Source organism: Hippopotamus amphibius, chromosome 3 (genome assembly GCF_030028045.1).
Source record: "Hippopotamus amphibius kiboko isolate mHipAmp2 chromosome 3, mHipAmp2.hap2, whole genome shotgun sequence".
NCBI classification, from domain to species: domain Eukaryota; kingdom Metazoa; phylum Chordata; class Mammalia; order Artiodactyla; family Hippopotamidae; genus Hippopotamus; species Hippopotamus amphibius.
This window is the reverse complement of record NC_080188.1, coordinates 27,703,983-27,716,196: the sequence shown is the minus strand read 5'-3', so window position 1 is coordinate 27,716,196 and position 12,214 is coordinate 27,703,983. Positions and strand designations below refer to the sequence as shown.

Sequence of the window (12,214 nt, the reverse complement as noted above, 5' to 3'; positions counted from 1 at the left end):
TTGTTATTCTGCATTTAATGTTTGCTTGCTGAGGTATGACCATTTTAACTGGTTCTCAGCCTACCTTTTGGGCGTTTCTTTCTGTGATGGGAGATTCTAATTACGTGAACCCAGAATAAGTAGCAGCAGCAGATTTATTTTTTATAAAACATAGCAGTCTCTTTTTAAAATACCTGTCTCCTAAATCCTTGCGATTCTGTGAGCTGTGAGTCTTCCGTGATAGCCTGAGGACATGAGAAGCTGTAGAATGATGATAGGGCCACGGGTACAGGTGGAGCCTGGTCCTCCCCTTCCCCAAACTACTCACCTGATTGGACTGAACTTTGGTCACTTTTCCTAATCCCAGCAGACTCCTCCAAGCCCTGAGGGGGAAATGATAATCAGTGTGGTTTTGCCAATGACCCCTTGGCCCTTAGCGGAGCTCAGTAAATGGTTTTGTCATAGTAACGCTCTGCATAGCATTTGGTTAAGACTGTGGGCTGCTAAGTCTGACTCCTGGGTTCAAGTCTTAGCTCTGCCACCTACTGACTATGGTCTTTGGGCAGGCTCTTAACCATTCGAAGCCTTAAGTTCCTGTCTGTTAAGTGGGGATTATGACAGTGAGTACTTACCTAAAAGGATGTTGTGAGAGTTAATAGTGCCGTTCCTGGCGCACAGCGGGAGTACCCAGCAGCTCACCAACATCACGTTGGAGTGTTGAACGCGAGTACACATGGCTCCCAGTCTGATGCGTTTGGGAACTGTCAGGTTTTAAATGGTATTTCTCCATTATTTACAATATTCCTTAGACAGTTCACTCTCAGTAAGCCCCCCCCAAGCACCCTATTTAAAGCTGCAGCGATCAACCCGCCATTTCTCCCTCCTCCAGTGCCTCCCCGTCAGCTCCTACTCCCTGGAGTCCCCACCCTCATTTCCTCCTTCGTTTCTCTTCACTGCACTTAGCCCCTTCTGATAAGGTGCAGTGAAGTGTACTTGTTTTTTTCTTCAGACTGTCCTTGTCCACTGCTCTGTTGTCAGAGCCTAGAATAGGAGCTGACCCATAGTGGGTGCGCGGTAGATAAATCTTGATCAGGATGATGCTACTGACTTTGAAAGTAGCGGTATGATTCTGTACACCCCCGAGTAGTGTAAAAGCTACTGCGGCTGTCTGAGCTTAGAATGTTTTACTCGGACGTTCCGAGTGATGGTTTGCTCATTTGTCTGTCCCAAACCTCCTTTCCTAACAGAAGGTAATTAAAGCAGGTAGAACAGGTTTGAGGGGACAGTGAAGTTGGATGAGGAGAGGAGTAGGCTGCTGTCGTTACTTCATCTATGGTTTCCTTCTGACACCTGTTCTTTCAGCGTGACCATCACCAGACTCCGTGGCCACCAGGGGAGATGCTGGTCTCAATAGTGGACTCTCTCAGGTATCATTTTGCTTTCTTGTCTATTTTACACACAACAGAACTTTTGTTATTTTTCTCTTTTAGGGCACCAATGCCTCTGCTCTGGAAAAAGACATTGGTCCAGAGCAGTTTCCAATCAATGAACACTACTTTGGATTGGTCAACGTAAGTATTTCGAAAGGTACTATCTTAATCAAGTGTTTTAGAGTTCTTGAAGCAACTCCACTGCCATTTTCATCGTTACCAAGTTTTAAATAATTATTCATACTCCTTGGTTACCATAAGTGGCAAATATACGGGTGGGAGAAATTTAGTCCAGCTTTTGAAAGTAGGAGTTGCCCCAGAAGAAGGGGCTTAATTAGTGCATTACTGGGTCAGATTCTCATTTTTTCCCCCTGTGCTTTAAAGGATTTCCTTTGCACACATAACTTTTCGAGCAGTATTATTAGCCTTTGTAGCAGCATCTGCTTTTGTATGTTCTCCCTTTACCATCTGGGCGGGCCCCTCGGTCGTCTTGCTTCAGTATGCGTCAGTTCAACCAGAGCATTGAAAGGGTTACCAGCTCATCACCAGTAGCCATGTAACAGCATCACTTGGTATTTGAAGCATGTGTGGGGAGTTGGGGGAAAACTTGAGCCGTTTTATCTCAAAATCCCTCGGCCTCATTTTGCTTGTGCTCCGCAGTGGTCCCTTCGTGCACGGCCACACTTGCCAGGCACTGCGTCCCGGACAAGTTAATTGTAACCGAGTAGTAAGGCAGCATTACCCACCACCCTCATGAGCTTTCTTCCCCACCTGATCCTTTCTCTCTGGGGTGGAGGAGTTAAGTGACATCAGGTGTTAACTCATAAGCACCTGGTTCTCTGGAACACCCGCTCTGAGCATGGTCTGTCAGAATTCAGGAGTGATAGGTGGTAGTTTCCCCTGGACTGTTCTCTGAGTAAATGCTGCCTGTGGGGTAGTGGCGTGGCCATTGGCTTTGAGGTAGTACAGACCTACGTCTGAATTCTGCCCGTGCTGTTCTTGGGCAGATCACTTGACCTCTCTGAGTCTCCACTTTCCCCTCTGTAAAATGGACAGCATAATGGTTTCTACGTCTTGGCTTATGGTGAAGGATCCACGAGAGCGCCTATCGAAGGTCCCGATGTGAGGCTGAGGCACCCTGTGGACACTTGGTAAATGTTAGTTCCTTTTCTTTCCCAGAAGTTGTCCACTGGACCAGGGCCAAGTGTTGCTAAAGGGTGTCTGGGTAAAGGTGAGGTACTGAGTAAAAGAGAAAAGAATGGTAGGAAGAAGCCTAAAGTACTGGAATATAGGGCATTGTGTTGATGCAATACCGACTCCAAATGTTAATGCAGTTCTTTTAGGCATTGTGCAAAGGCCTCTTGCTTAAGCTCTATGAGGATACTTATCCAGGTTGTGGGAATCCTACCTTGTCCAGGGAAAAAGATGCAGACCATGGAGGAAAAAAGAACTAAGGTCATCTCCAGGACTGTGGAAGTGTCGTGAGATCTAAACTTGTTAATAGTTCCATTTATGTTCTTTTCGAATGGTAATTCATGACAGTTCCAACTTGTCTTTAAAAAGAGGTTTGTCTCATTACATAATTGTGTCAAAGTAGATTAAAATATATAAAAATAGGAAGTGTTCTGTCTTAGCATACGTAGAAATGTCACGTCAGGGATGGTGGTGCATCTGCCTTGCTCTTGGGCAGACGACATACAAGCCAACCAGTCTTGAGAAGATGTTCGTGTTCTATTTTAATCTCACACAGCATTTCATAATCTGTTATTAATCTTCTGATTTCCTTAGATTGTTTCCCTTTTCCTTTTAGTGGTGTGAAAAATTCTAAAGTGAATGTCTCAGCTATGTGTTCGCGCACAGAGTTGGTTCTATAGTCAGTTGAAAGCCAGAGAGGTGATGACTTTTTCCCCTCATTAATCATAATCTTGAGTATCCATAGCTTTTGAGAGGTGGGACTGTTACTCTGTGGGCCCTAATCTGATTGGAGGAGGCCAGGAACTGGGTGGTCTATTGTATTGAGACAATTGCTACTTCGGCAGAAACAAGATTGCTCTGGAGAAGGTGAGGAAATGTGGTCTGAAGCCAGTGGCAGGTGTGCTGGAATCTTGAAAGAGAAACTGAAACAAGTCCCCATTCGGTGAAGGCTGTTGTAGCTGAGCAGGCGGCGCCTAGTTCCTGGATTTCTTTCTGATTGGGATTTCTGTTTTCCCTGCCATAGGAGTTTTGGTATGTTTCCATGTGAAATCTTTTGTGTAGCCAGCTGCTTCTTCGGTGTCTCTTTTTTAAGCACCAGAAAGTTTTATTAGATTTTTTAAAATCAAGGCCAAGTGCTTCTTATCAATTTAGAGACTTTTATGGGCTCGAGAGCTCCCAGGCTTGCATACGCTAGCGTTCATTTCCCTGGTGATGTTCAGAGTGGCTTCCTGGCCTTCTACCACGGTGAGCAGGGCTGTGATACGGGGAATCTGGGCCGGTTCACACAGAGGATGCCCCCTCCCTCTCCCCACCTGCTTCAGAGGTGGCGCAGCCCTGGACCCCGATGTGAACCATCCCTGTTGTCCTTTGGCAGTTTGGAAACACATGCTACTGTAACTCCGTGCTTCAGGCCTTGTACTTCTGCCGGCCCTTCCGGGAGAATGTGCTGGCATACAAGGCCCAGCAAAAAAAGAAGGAAAACTTGTTGACGTGCCTGGCAGACCTTTTCCACAGCATCGCCACGCAGAAGAAGAAGGTCGGCGTGATCCCACCAAAGAAGTTCATTTCGAGGCTGAGAAAAGAAAATGGTGAGTAGTATGGAGACAAATGTTTCAGGCTCTGAAATAAATGAATCTTTTTTTTTTTAAATGGGAAAATAGTATGGCCAACTACTCAGATATTTTCTTTTTTAAGAAAAGATATTTCTCCTTTTCCACCCAGTATATAAAATAAAACTGGATTAAAAATATACTTAAAAATTCAAATTTATCATTCTATTTTGGAATTTTTTTTTTTTTTGGCTCCACATTGGAAGGAATTTTTTCTGGGTAGGAGCATTGTAAGAGGAAGAATTGCCCAAGGCAGGACACTGATTGGAATAAATAGGTTGATGCAACAATTGAATGAAATAGTACTATCTTATAAACTTGTCATAAGTGATTAAACTAAATGCACATTATCTAATCAGAGCCTCTGCCATTTTAAAAATAATACTTCTGGTTTTTATTTGCCCAACCCTGTTGACGGATATCAAGTTGATATTTTTCTGTGATAAAAAATGTTCTGCTGTCACCTGATTTTCTTCTGTTTTTTTTCTATCTTTTTTTTTGTGTGTTTGAGAAGTGCTGGTAGAGACGAGGTTATTCCAGAAGTTTTGCATGGGTAATTTTTATGACATAGAAGTATTTGATACGACAACTTGTGTTTAGCCTAGATTTCAGCCTTACTGCAACAGACTTGCACAGTTAACCCGATGTTTGTTTTATAAAGTCTCATTTAATTTGATTGCTGTCTTTTGAAGTTGTTGTAGTTTATACAGACCAGAATAGAAATAACCTGGGAAGGAAGCAGAGCCCTCCCAAGTCTCCCTGTGAACATGATTAATAATGAGGTTTCACAGCTGCATTCATCCCTTGATTGTCTGTCCTTATGGCAGGGAACAGCCGCGGGCTGCTGGAATCTTTTGTATTTGGTTTCAGAACACTATCAGATGGATACATTCTCATATATATACCTTATCTCCCTTATGTGTTTCACTTTAGCTGCTTCCAGGTTGGTCCAGGGTTTAATATGATCTTTGGGAAGAGACCTTGTTGCTCTGGATAAATTACAAAGTGAATAATTGATCATTGGTGGTCATATATTAAATGTTGATATTTTATCAGGGAGTTTATCAAGTAATTTTTTTCTTTTCTTTTTTCTTTTTTGTAGAACAAATAAAAATGTTGGTAGCTTTTTATATATATGATGTCCTTAGGCAGATATGGGAAATTTAGTTCTTGGTGGGTGGTGAAATGTGAAAGTGAACAAAAATTTTTAAGAAATGTATTCACTGAAGTTGCAAAATAGAGGTGGATATATTCCATACCTGTGCACTCTTTCCATATAAAAAACTGAAGCGTGGTTTGTAACATTAGCATTTTCTTTGCTTTTCAAGAGCCAGAGATTGAAATAACAACCCTCTCCTTTCCAGATCTCTTTGATAACTACATGCAGCAGGATGCTCACGAATTTTTAAATTATTTGCTAAACACTATTGCGGACATCCTGCAGGAAGAGAAGAAACAGGAGAAACAAAATGGAAAATTAAAAAATGGCAACATGAACGAACCTGCAGAGAATAATAAACCAGAACTCACCTGGGTCCATGAGATTTTTCAGGGAACGCTCACCAATGAAACTCGATGCTTGAACTGTGAAACTGTAAGCATCCGGAGGGCTCTCCTGTAGTTGGCTTGTGCATAGTTGTACCAGCTGTGTTGTGCGTGAGTGCAGTGTGGGATCACAGCACCTAGCAGTTGTCTTTAGTACATGCTGACTGTTTTGTTTCTGTGTGTGGACCTCAGGTGCAAACTTCTGGAAGCATGTCTCTACCTAAGATGTCTCAGCTGGCTGAAGTAGAGTGCTGAGGGAAAAATCTCAAAAACTAGATTGCTATGCACCATGGGCTTATTTTAGGGTCTACCAACTGAAGTATTGAATTGGACCTCCACTAGTGATCCTGAAAAGATTTTGGCCACGAGGAGGTCATGTGTGACTTAGAACAGACCATCTCCGCAACATAAAGGGAATCAGCTGTGATACGGTGAACTTGAAATCAGAATACAGGCTTGACTTCTGATCCTCCAGCAGTTAGCTGGGTGTTTGGGACGAGTCCCTGACAGCGCTGTTGCCAGGGTTGGGTGAGCTTGTGTGTCTGGGTGAGTCTGGCACATGGTAGGCACTTAGTGTTGGTTGAATTTGAAGACATCTTCCAGAGCCTGATTCAGGTTGCTGCGCTGGCTTCGTATATTTGATTTAACTCTGTGAGTGGCTTCTTAATGTGTTAGTTAAAAGTCCAGCTTTAGGGCCAGGCTGCCAAGTTTGTACGCTGGCTCTGCCAGTCAGCAGCTGTGGGACCTTGTGCAGATTATTCACCCTCTCTGACCTTACTTTGCGCATCTGTAAGTTGGGGATGATGAGAGTGCCTATCTCGTAGGGTTGCTAGGAGAATTAAATCAGTTAGCTCTTGGAAAGCACTTAGAACCATGCTTGGCACATATCAAGAATGCAGTAATAACCAGCTATTATTATTTATTTTGACTACCAACAACATAGAAAGTATGGGTTCATCTGGGGTCTCAGAGTTTCTTAATAACAGCATGTGAAAAATTCTGTAGGATCGTGCATTTTCCTGGGGAGAGAGACAGTAGCTTTCATCAAATTCAGTGAAGGGACCGGGACCCAGAAATGGTTAAGAAATGTGGATTTAAGTGGGAGGCTCTTTGTTTCTTGGCAGTCTTCTATCCTTTTAAACAATTTTTGGAGCATTCTGGTTTGTTCCTTGTAGAAACAATTAGAAAACATAGCTGAGCAAAAAAAGAGACTAAAAGTTACCAGTAATCTCCCCACCCAGAGATGATAAATTTGTAACATTTTCTAAAAATTGTGATCAGGTTAGCCCAGAGATAACCATTTAAACATTTTGAAATATATCCTGCCAAAACATTTTCTACACATATTTATCTATCTAGAGATCTCTCCTCCTGCCCTTTCTCCTTCTGCTCCTTTATATTTTATATTCCAGTAAAATTCAAATACAGAAGTAGAGGGAATAGTATACTGCGTCCCATATGTAGGTTACTGAGGATCATAACATCTTAATCATCTTTCCTTTCCTGCTCCCATCCCCCTTCACCGAACTATTTTTAAGCAAGTCCCAGGTAACATCATTTCATTTGTAATTTCTTCATTACTTTGTTATATATCTCCCAAAGGAAAGCAATCTTTTAAAAAAAAATTGGTAAAGAATTCTGTTAAATCATTATTTACTCAGTGTTCATTTTTCTGATTGTCATTTTTTTTTTTTAAAGAAGCTGATTAATTCAAATCAGTATCCACACATGGTCCACACATTGCATTTGGTCAGTATGTGTCTTAATCCATAAGTTACCCCAGCTCCTTTTTATCCTTTGCATTTCAGTTGTTGAAGAAATCAGGCTGTTTGTCCTAAAGAATTTCCCACAATCTGGAAACATCCTGTGGTGTTTAACTTGTATTGTAAATGGCAGTATGTTTCTACCATCCTATTTTTTGTTTCTATTTAATCCACCTATTTTATATTCTTTTTTTTTTCCTCTTGCCTTTGTATCAATGAAACGTCTTCCTTCCTTCCTTTCTATTTTTGTTGTTGTTGTTTTTAGTTTTAAATTCTTTTAGAGGTTACTCTAGAGACTACAATACACATCCTTAACTTGGTTTGTTTTTTTTCCACTTTCCCAGCAATGCTAGAACCTTTGGAACCCTCCATCTCCTTTTCCTTCTTTTGCATTATAGTTTTGTGATGAACTCATGCATTTTAACATTTTGTGTGTTTTAATCCATTGCAGTTTTTTATTTTTGATACTAAATTTATTTTTAGAAGCAGTTCATGTCCTTTTAAACATCAAAATTTGGGCTTTATTGTACATAGTATAATTTGCATACTTGCCGTCTTTTTTCTTCCTTTGTTTCTTTTAATAAGGGAGTATTCCTTGGCACCCTCTTCTCTTTACCTCTTGTATCTATTCTGTCACCAAGTCCTGTCTTGCTGTATCTCTCTTTAATCCTCTGCTTCTCGTTGTCCCTCTTGCTTCCAGCCTGGCTCAGGCAGCCCATCACCACTTTATCCTGTTCATCTGGCTAGAGCCAATTTACTGTGCAGAGCAGCCAGAAGAACCTAGAAGGTAGAGGAACCCATCAGCTCTTGATGGGCAGTCTCAACTAAACTACAGCAGTAACTTCCTACTGGATCTGCTGGCTTTTCTCTTGCCCTTCTCCATGTTACCCTCCTGTCCAAAGTAGAGGAGTGGCCTCCAGTTTCTTTATCTTCTTTGGGAGGGTTTGTGTGAGTTTCGATTTATCTGTTTGTAGAACTTGAAACTTATCTGTACATCCCTAAAATAAGTAGTTCATTTTGGCTTGTTTTTGCTCTTGTTATGAATGGAGTCGTGTAGGGTGTATTCGTCAGTGTCCTGTTTTTGTTTTTGTTTCTCTCCCTGTCCCTGTGAGATTTATCTGTGGTGTTGTGTGACGCTCTGGTTCATTCATTTTCATTGTCATAAAGTATTCCATGGCCTGAGTATACCACAGTTCATGAATCCATTTTACTGTTGGTGAATATGTGGTTGTTTCCAACTTGGGGCAACTATGAACAGTGCTGCTGTGAACATTCTAATACATACATAATCTAGGGTACATCAATCTGGTTTCTCTAGGATATATGCGCAGAAGTAGATTTGTTAGGTCCTAAGATGTCCATATCATTAAACTCATTAGAATATATCAAATTCCCCAAGTGGTTGAACATTTTATACGCCCAGTGTATCAGCATTCTTATCGTCCACATTCTTGTCTGTACCCACTATTCTCAGATGTCTTCACTTTGGTAATACAGTGGCTGTATAGACGAGTATTCTTTTATTCAATAAATACTTTCCCCCCCACATCTGCTAAGTAAAGGTACAGACACTGAGAGGGATGCAGTGAGAGCCTTGCCTTTCTGAAACTCTGAGCATAGAAGACAGACATTAATAACAAAGTGAATAATTGGTTTTGTGATTACAATTGCAAAATTCTGTGAAGGAGCACAGAGTATTCTATGAGCTTAGATACAGGAACCAGAACAACGGGGGCATCACATCTCTGCATTTAGCCAGGAAACCTGCCCCAGGCTGTACAGCTGGTCTAACCCTTTTGGTTATCTTTGAAATTAACACAGTTACTAAATCTGTCTTGTGAGTCTCTGTGTGCCTTTTCAGAAAGGCTCAGATAATAGGCTCAGTCACATTTGTAGTTTCTTTTTTTGTCCAAGAACAGGTCAGTCCATCCCAACAAATGCAAATATTGCACCCCCAGATAATGGTATCGCAGAAGCTGTTACCGAGCCTGTTATTTCGTGAAGCGTTACCATCGATCAGAAGCATGTGCCCAAAGATTCCTCCCAAAACTTTTGGATCACACCATAGAGTTCGCTTCAGTGGGATTCCAACCATTGATACTTCATTTGTGGAAGAAAGAGAATGAGAATGTGTGGGTGTGTCTTTGTGGTACATGTGTGCACTCTGAAAAACCTACATTTATTGTCCCCTGAAATGATGAGATTTGAGTCGAGTGTTTTTTTTCTCCCCACTCTGGAGTTACTTGGATAATCACCTCCATTTTCTTAGATCCTTTAACTGGACAGGATCCTAGGAGTCACCTAATCCTTTTTCTCCCAGTGCCCGAGTCCCTTCTGTGACGTCCTAGCCAGTTGGTCATCAGCGTCTGCTGGGTCCTGTCCAGAGATAGGGAACTCAATCTCCCCAGTGATGCTTTCCGTTTTTAGAAAGCTCTAATTGTTAGAAAGCCCTCTACTTTCTAAGAAAATACATCGTCTGTGGGCTTTATAGTTGTGTTACTGTAGAATGTTGAGAACTTACTGTAAAAGAAGACCTAAGTTAAAGTTTTCCTTTACAGGATGAGAAATACAGGCGCCCCTTTGAGTAACGTCCTCTGCCCAGGGCAAGCAGCCTTTTCAGAGTGCTTCCGGCAGAATTGCCAAGACCATTAGTGAACGCTCACAGTGGGACTGAGCTGCACTAGATCTGGAGCAGCAAATTAGCCCCTGGGGGAGCCTCGCGTTGGGGCGGCCTCAGCTGCTGGTTCCTCCAATTGTGCAAAAACGCTTTGTGCCAGTCTTCATGCTTTCAGAAAACAATAATTTTTTTCCTTGTCTGGGTCTCACCCTTTGTGAATGTTGCTTGTGATTGCAGTGCAAATGTCAACTGAGGGGTTTACGGAGACAAACGGTTTCATTCTGCAGTAGACTTGGAGAGATGAGGTTAAGGGGGTCATTCAGTGCTGACTGTCCCAGATAACCTTAACCAAGGCACTTCAGAACTGAGGCGTGGGGATTTTCCAGTCTAGCCTCAGCACTCCCTTGGTTGTCCTCTGCTTGGATCATAAGATTTGCTGGGCCAGTTGGAGCTTAATTTTGTTGCTGTAAATTTTCCTCCCTTTCTCTTTAAACTGAGTTTTTGCTTTGCAATTCTGTGGTATCCAGTGCTTCTCGGTGGCTTTAAGACACATTATATCTGTTACTGGAGCCAAAAGATTGTCTAAAGAGCTGCTTTATTAAGTACCAGGTGTACGCTCCTTCTTGCTTTTGTTTGCAGAGGTTAACACTGATTCAGTAGAGCTTCTGAGCCCTTCACAGAAGAGGAGTGGGGATGGGCGCTGTGGTCAGGTGGGATCACCGGCTGAGGGGTGGTTCTGAGTTCCCAGGATTTGGGTGGGTGGTAGTTGCCATTTTTCCGGAGCCCACAAACTGGCACCGCCTCTACCGCGGCACACTTTCAGTTCCTGGCTGAACAGCGTGGAGCTGCCGCCTGCTCACCTTTTCTGCTAGGCCCAGCAAGGGCGGCTGGGATTTAGAGGCACATTTGAAGAGGATTGTAGTTACTCAGGAACGCAACAAAGCCCATGATTTTTATGTACGCCCCGTCTCTTAATTTGTTTTATTCATTGATTTGCACTTAATTAAAACGAAGAGTGCGTGGGGACTCTTCCACCTTTTTAAAACTAATTTTTGGGGAACTCCTTGCCCAAAATCGGGGGAAAAGGAAGGCGAATAAGATGTAGCCTGTACCTGCTGAGAGTAGGGGAGTCTTAGTGATACATATGTTTCCTTGGAGACAAGCTGTGTTTTCACTTAGACCAGAATGAGATCCTTGTGTGTGGGAAGAGAACGGTTTTATTTTCTGGCAGCTTTCTGGGAAGAGAGAAAAGGGAAAAAAAATTGCTTGATCACTCATTGCTTTTGACTGTGTCAGCCTGAGAGAGGGGGAGAGAGAGAAAAATCCAAATGGAGGGGTTTAGTGCCATGTTCTGACGTCCCCGACGGGGCCGATCCACCTGAGCAGTCAGTGCTTTCTCGCTCTTAATTCCGGAAGCAGTTTGCGCTGGGAATTGAGCAAGTTACAGTAACTTTCTCCAGTCCTTTAATTAGATTTGTACATTTCTTTCCTCTCTCTCTGAAACAATTAAGTACAGGAAAGATTTGCATCTAAAGGGAGACAGTGTTTCTTTGTTTTTGTCCCCTTTCAAGTACAAGAGCTTTAGTAGAACTATCTAAATTATGTATGACTTCAGTTGGCTATAATCCCTTTATTATCTCTCAGAGAAGGGCGATTTACATAAAAAAAAATTTGCTAATTAAAAAATGTAATACCCATGAGTTCTTTTTTAAAAATCAGGCACAGGAATGTATAAAAAGAAAAACATTAGTAATAATGCCACCCAGATGCCATTATTGGACATCTTTTCATTTGTTCATTCATTGATTAAATATATATTGGGTACCTATTAAATACTGGAAATTGTTTTATGTACTAGAGATACAGCAGTTAAAACAAACAGAAAAGATAGTCCCTGCTCTTTTATTTAGTGATATACACATTTAAAGCTATACATTTTCCTTTTAGCACTGTTTTAGTTGTGCCCCTCAAATTTCAATATGTTTTCTTTGACATTAGTTCAAAATATTTTCTGATTTCTCTTGACTTTTTTTCTTTGACCCATGTATTACTTAGAAGTATGTTGTTTAATTTTCA

General features: G+C 41.8%; 1 protein-coding gene across 3 annotated transcripts in view; it reads left to right on the top strand.

The window, feature by feature from the left end:
• Positions 1 to 12,214, top strand: part of USP46 (ubiquitin specific peptidase 46) — a 58,453-nt gene that overhangs the window by 23,092 nt on the left and 23,147 nt on the right. For all 3 annotated transcript variants that reach the window (XR_009052882.1, XM_057729974.1, XM_057729975.1), the window contains exons 2-4: positions 1,470 to 1,550; positions 3,979 to 4,192; positions 5,578 to 5,807. Coding sequence is in view for 2 of the 3 variants with exons in the window: in XM_057729974.1 (XP_057585957.1) it covers positions 1,470 to 1,550; positions 3,979 to 4,192; positions 5,578 to 5,807 (525 nt within the window). In the remaining variant the exon portion in view is untranslated. The remainder of the gene's footprint in view (positions 1 to 1,469; positions 1,551 to 3,978; positions 4,193 to 5,577; positions 5,808 to 12,214) is intronic.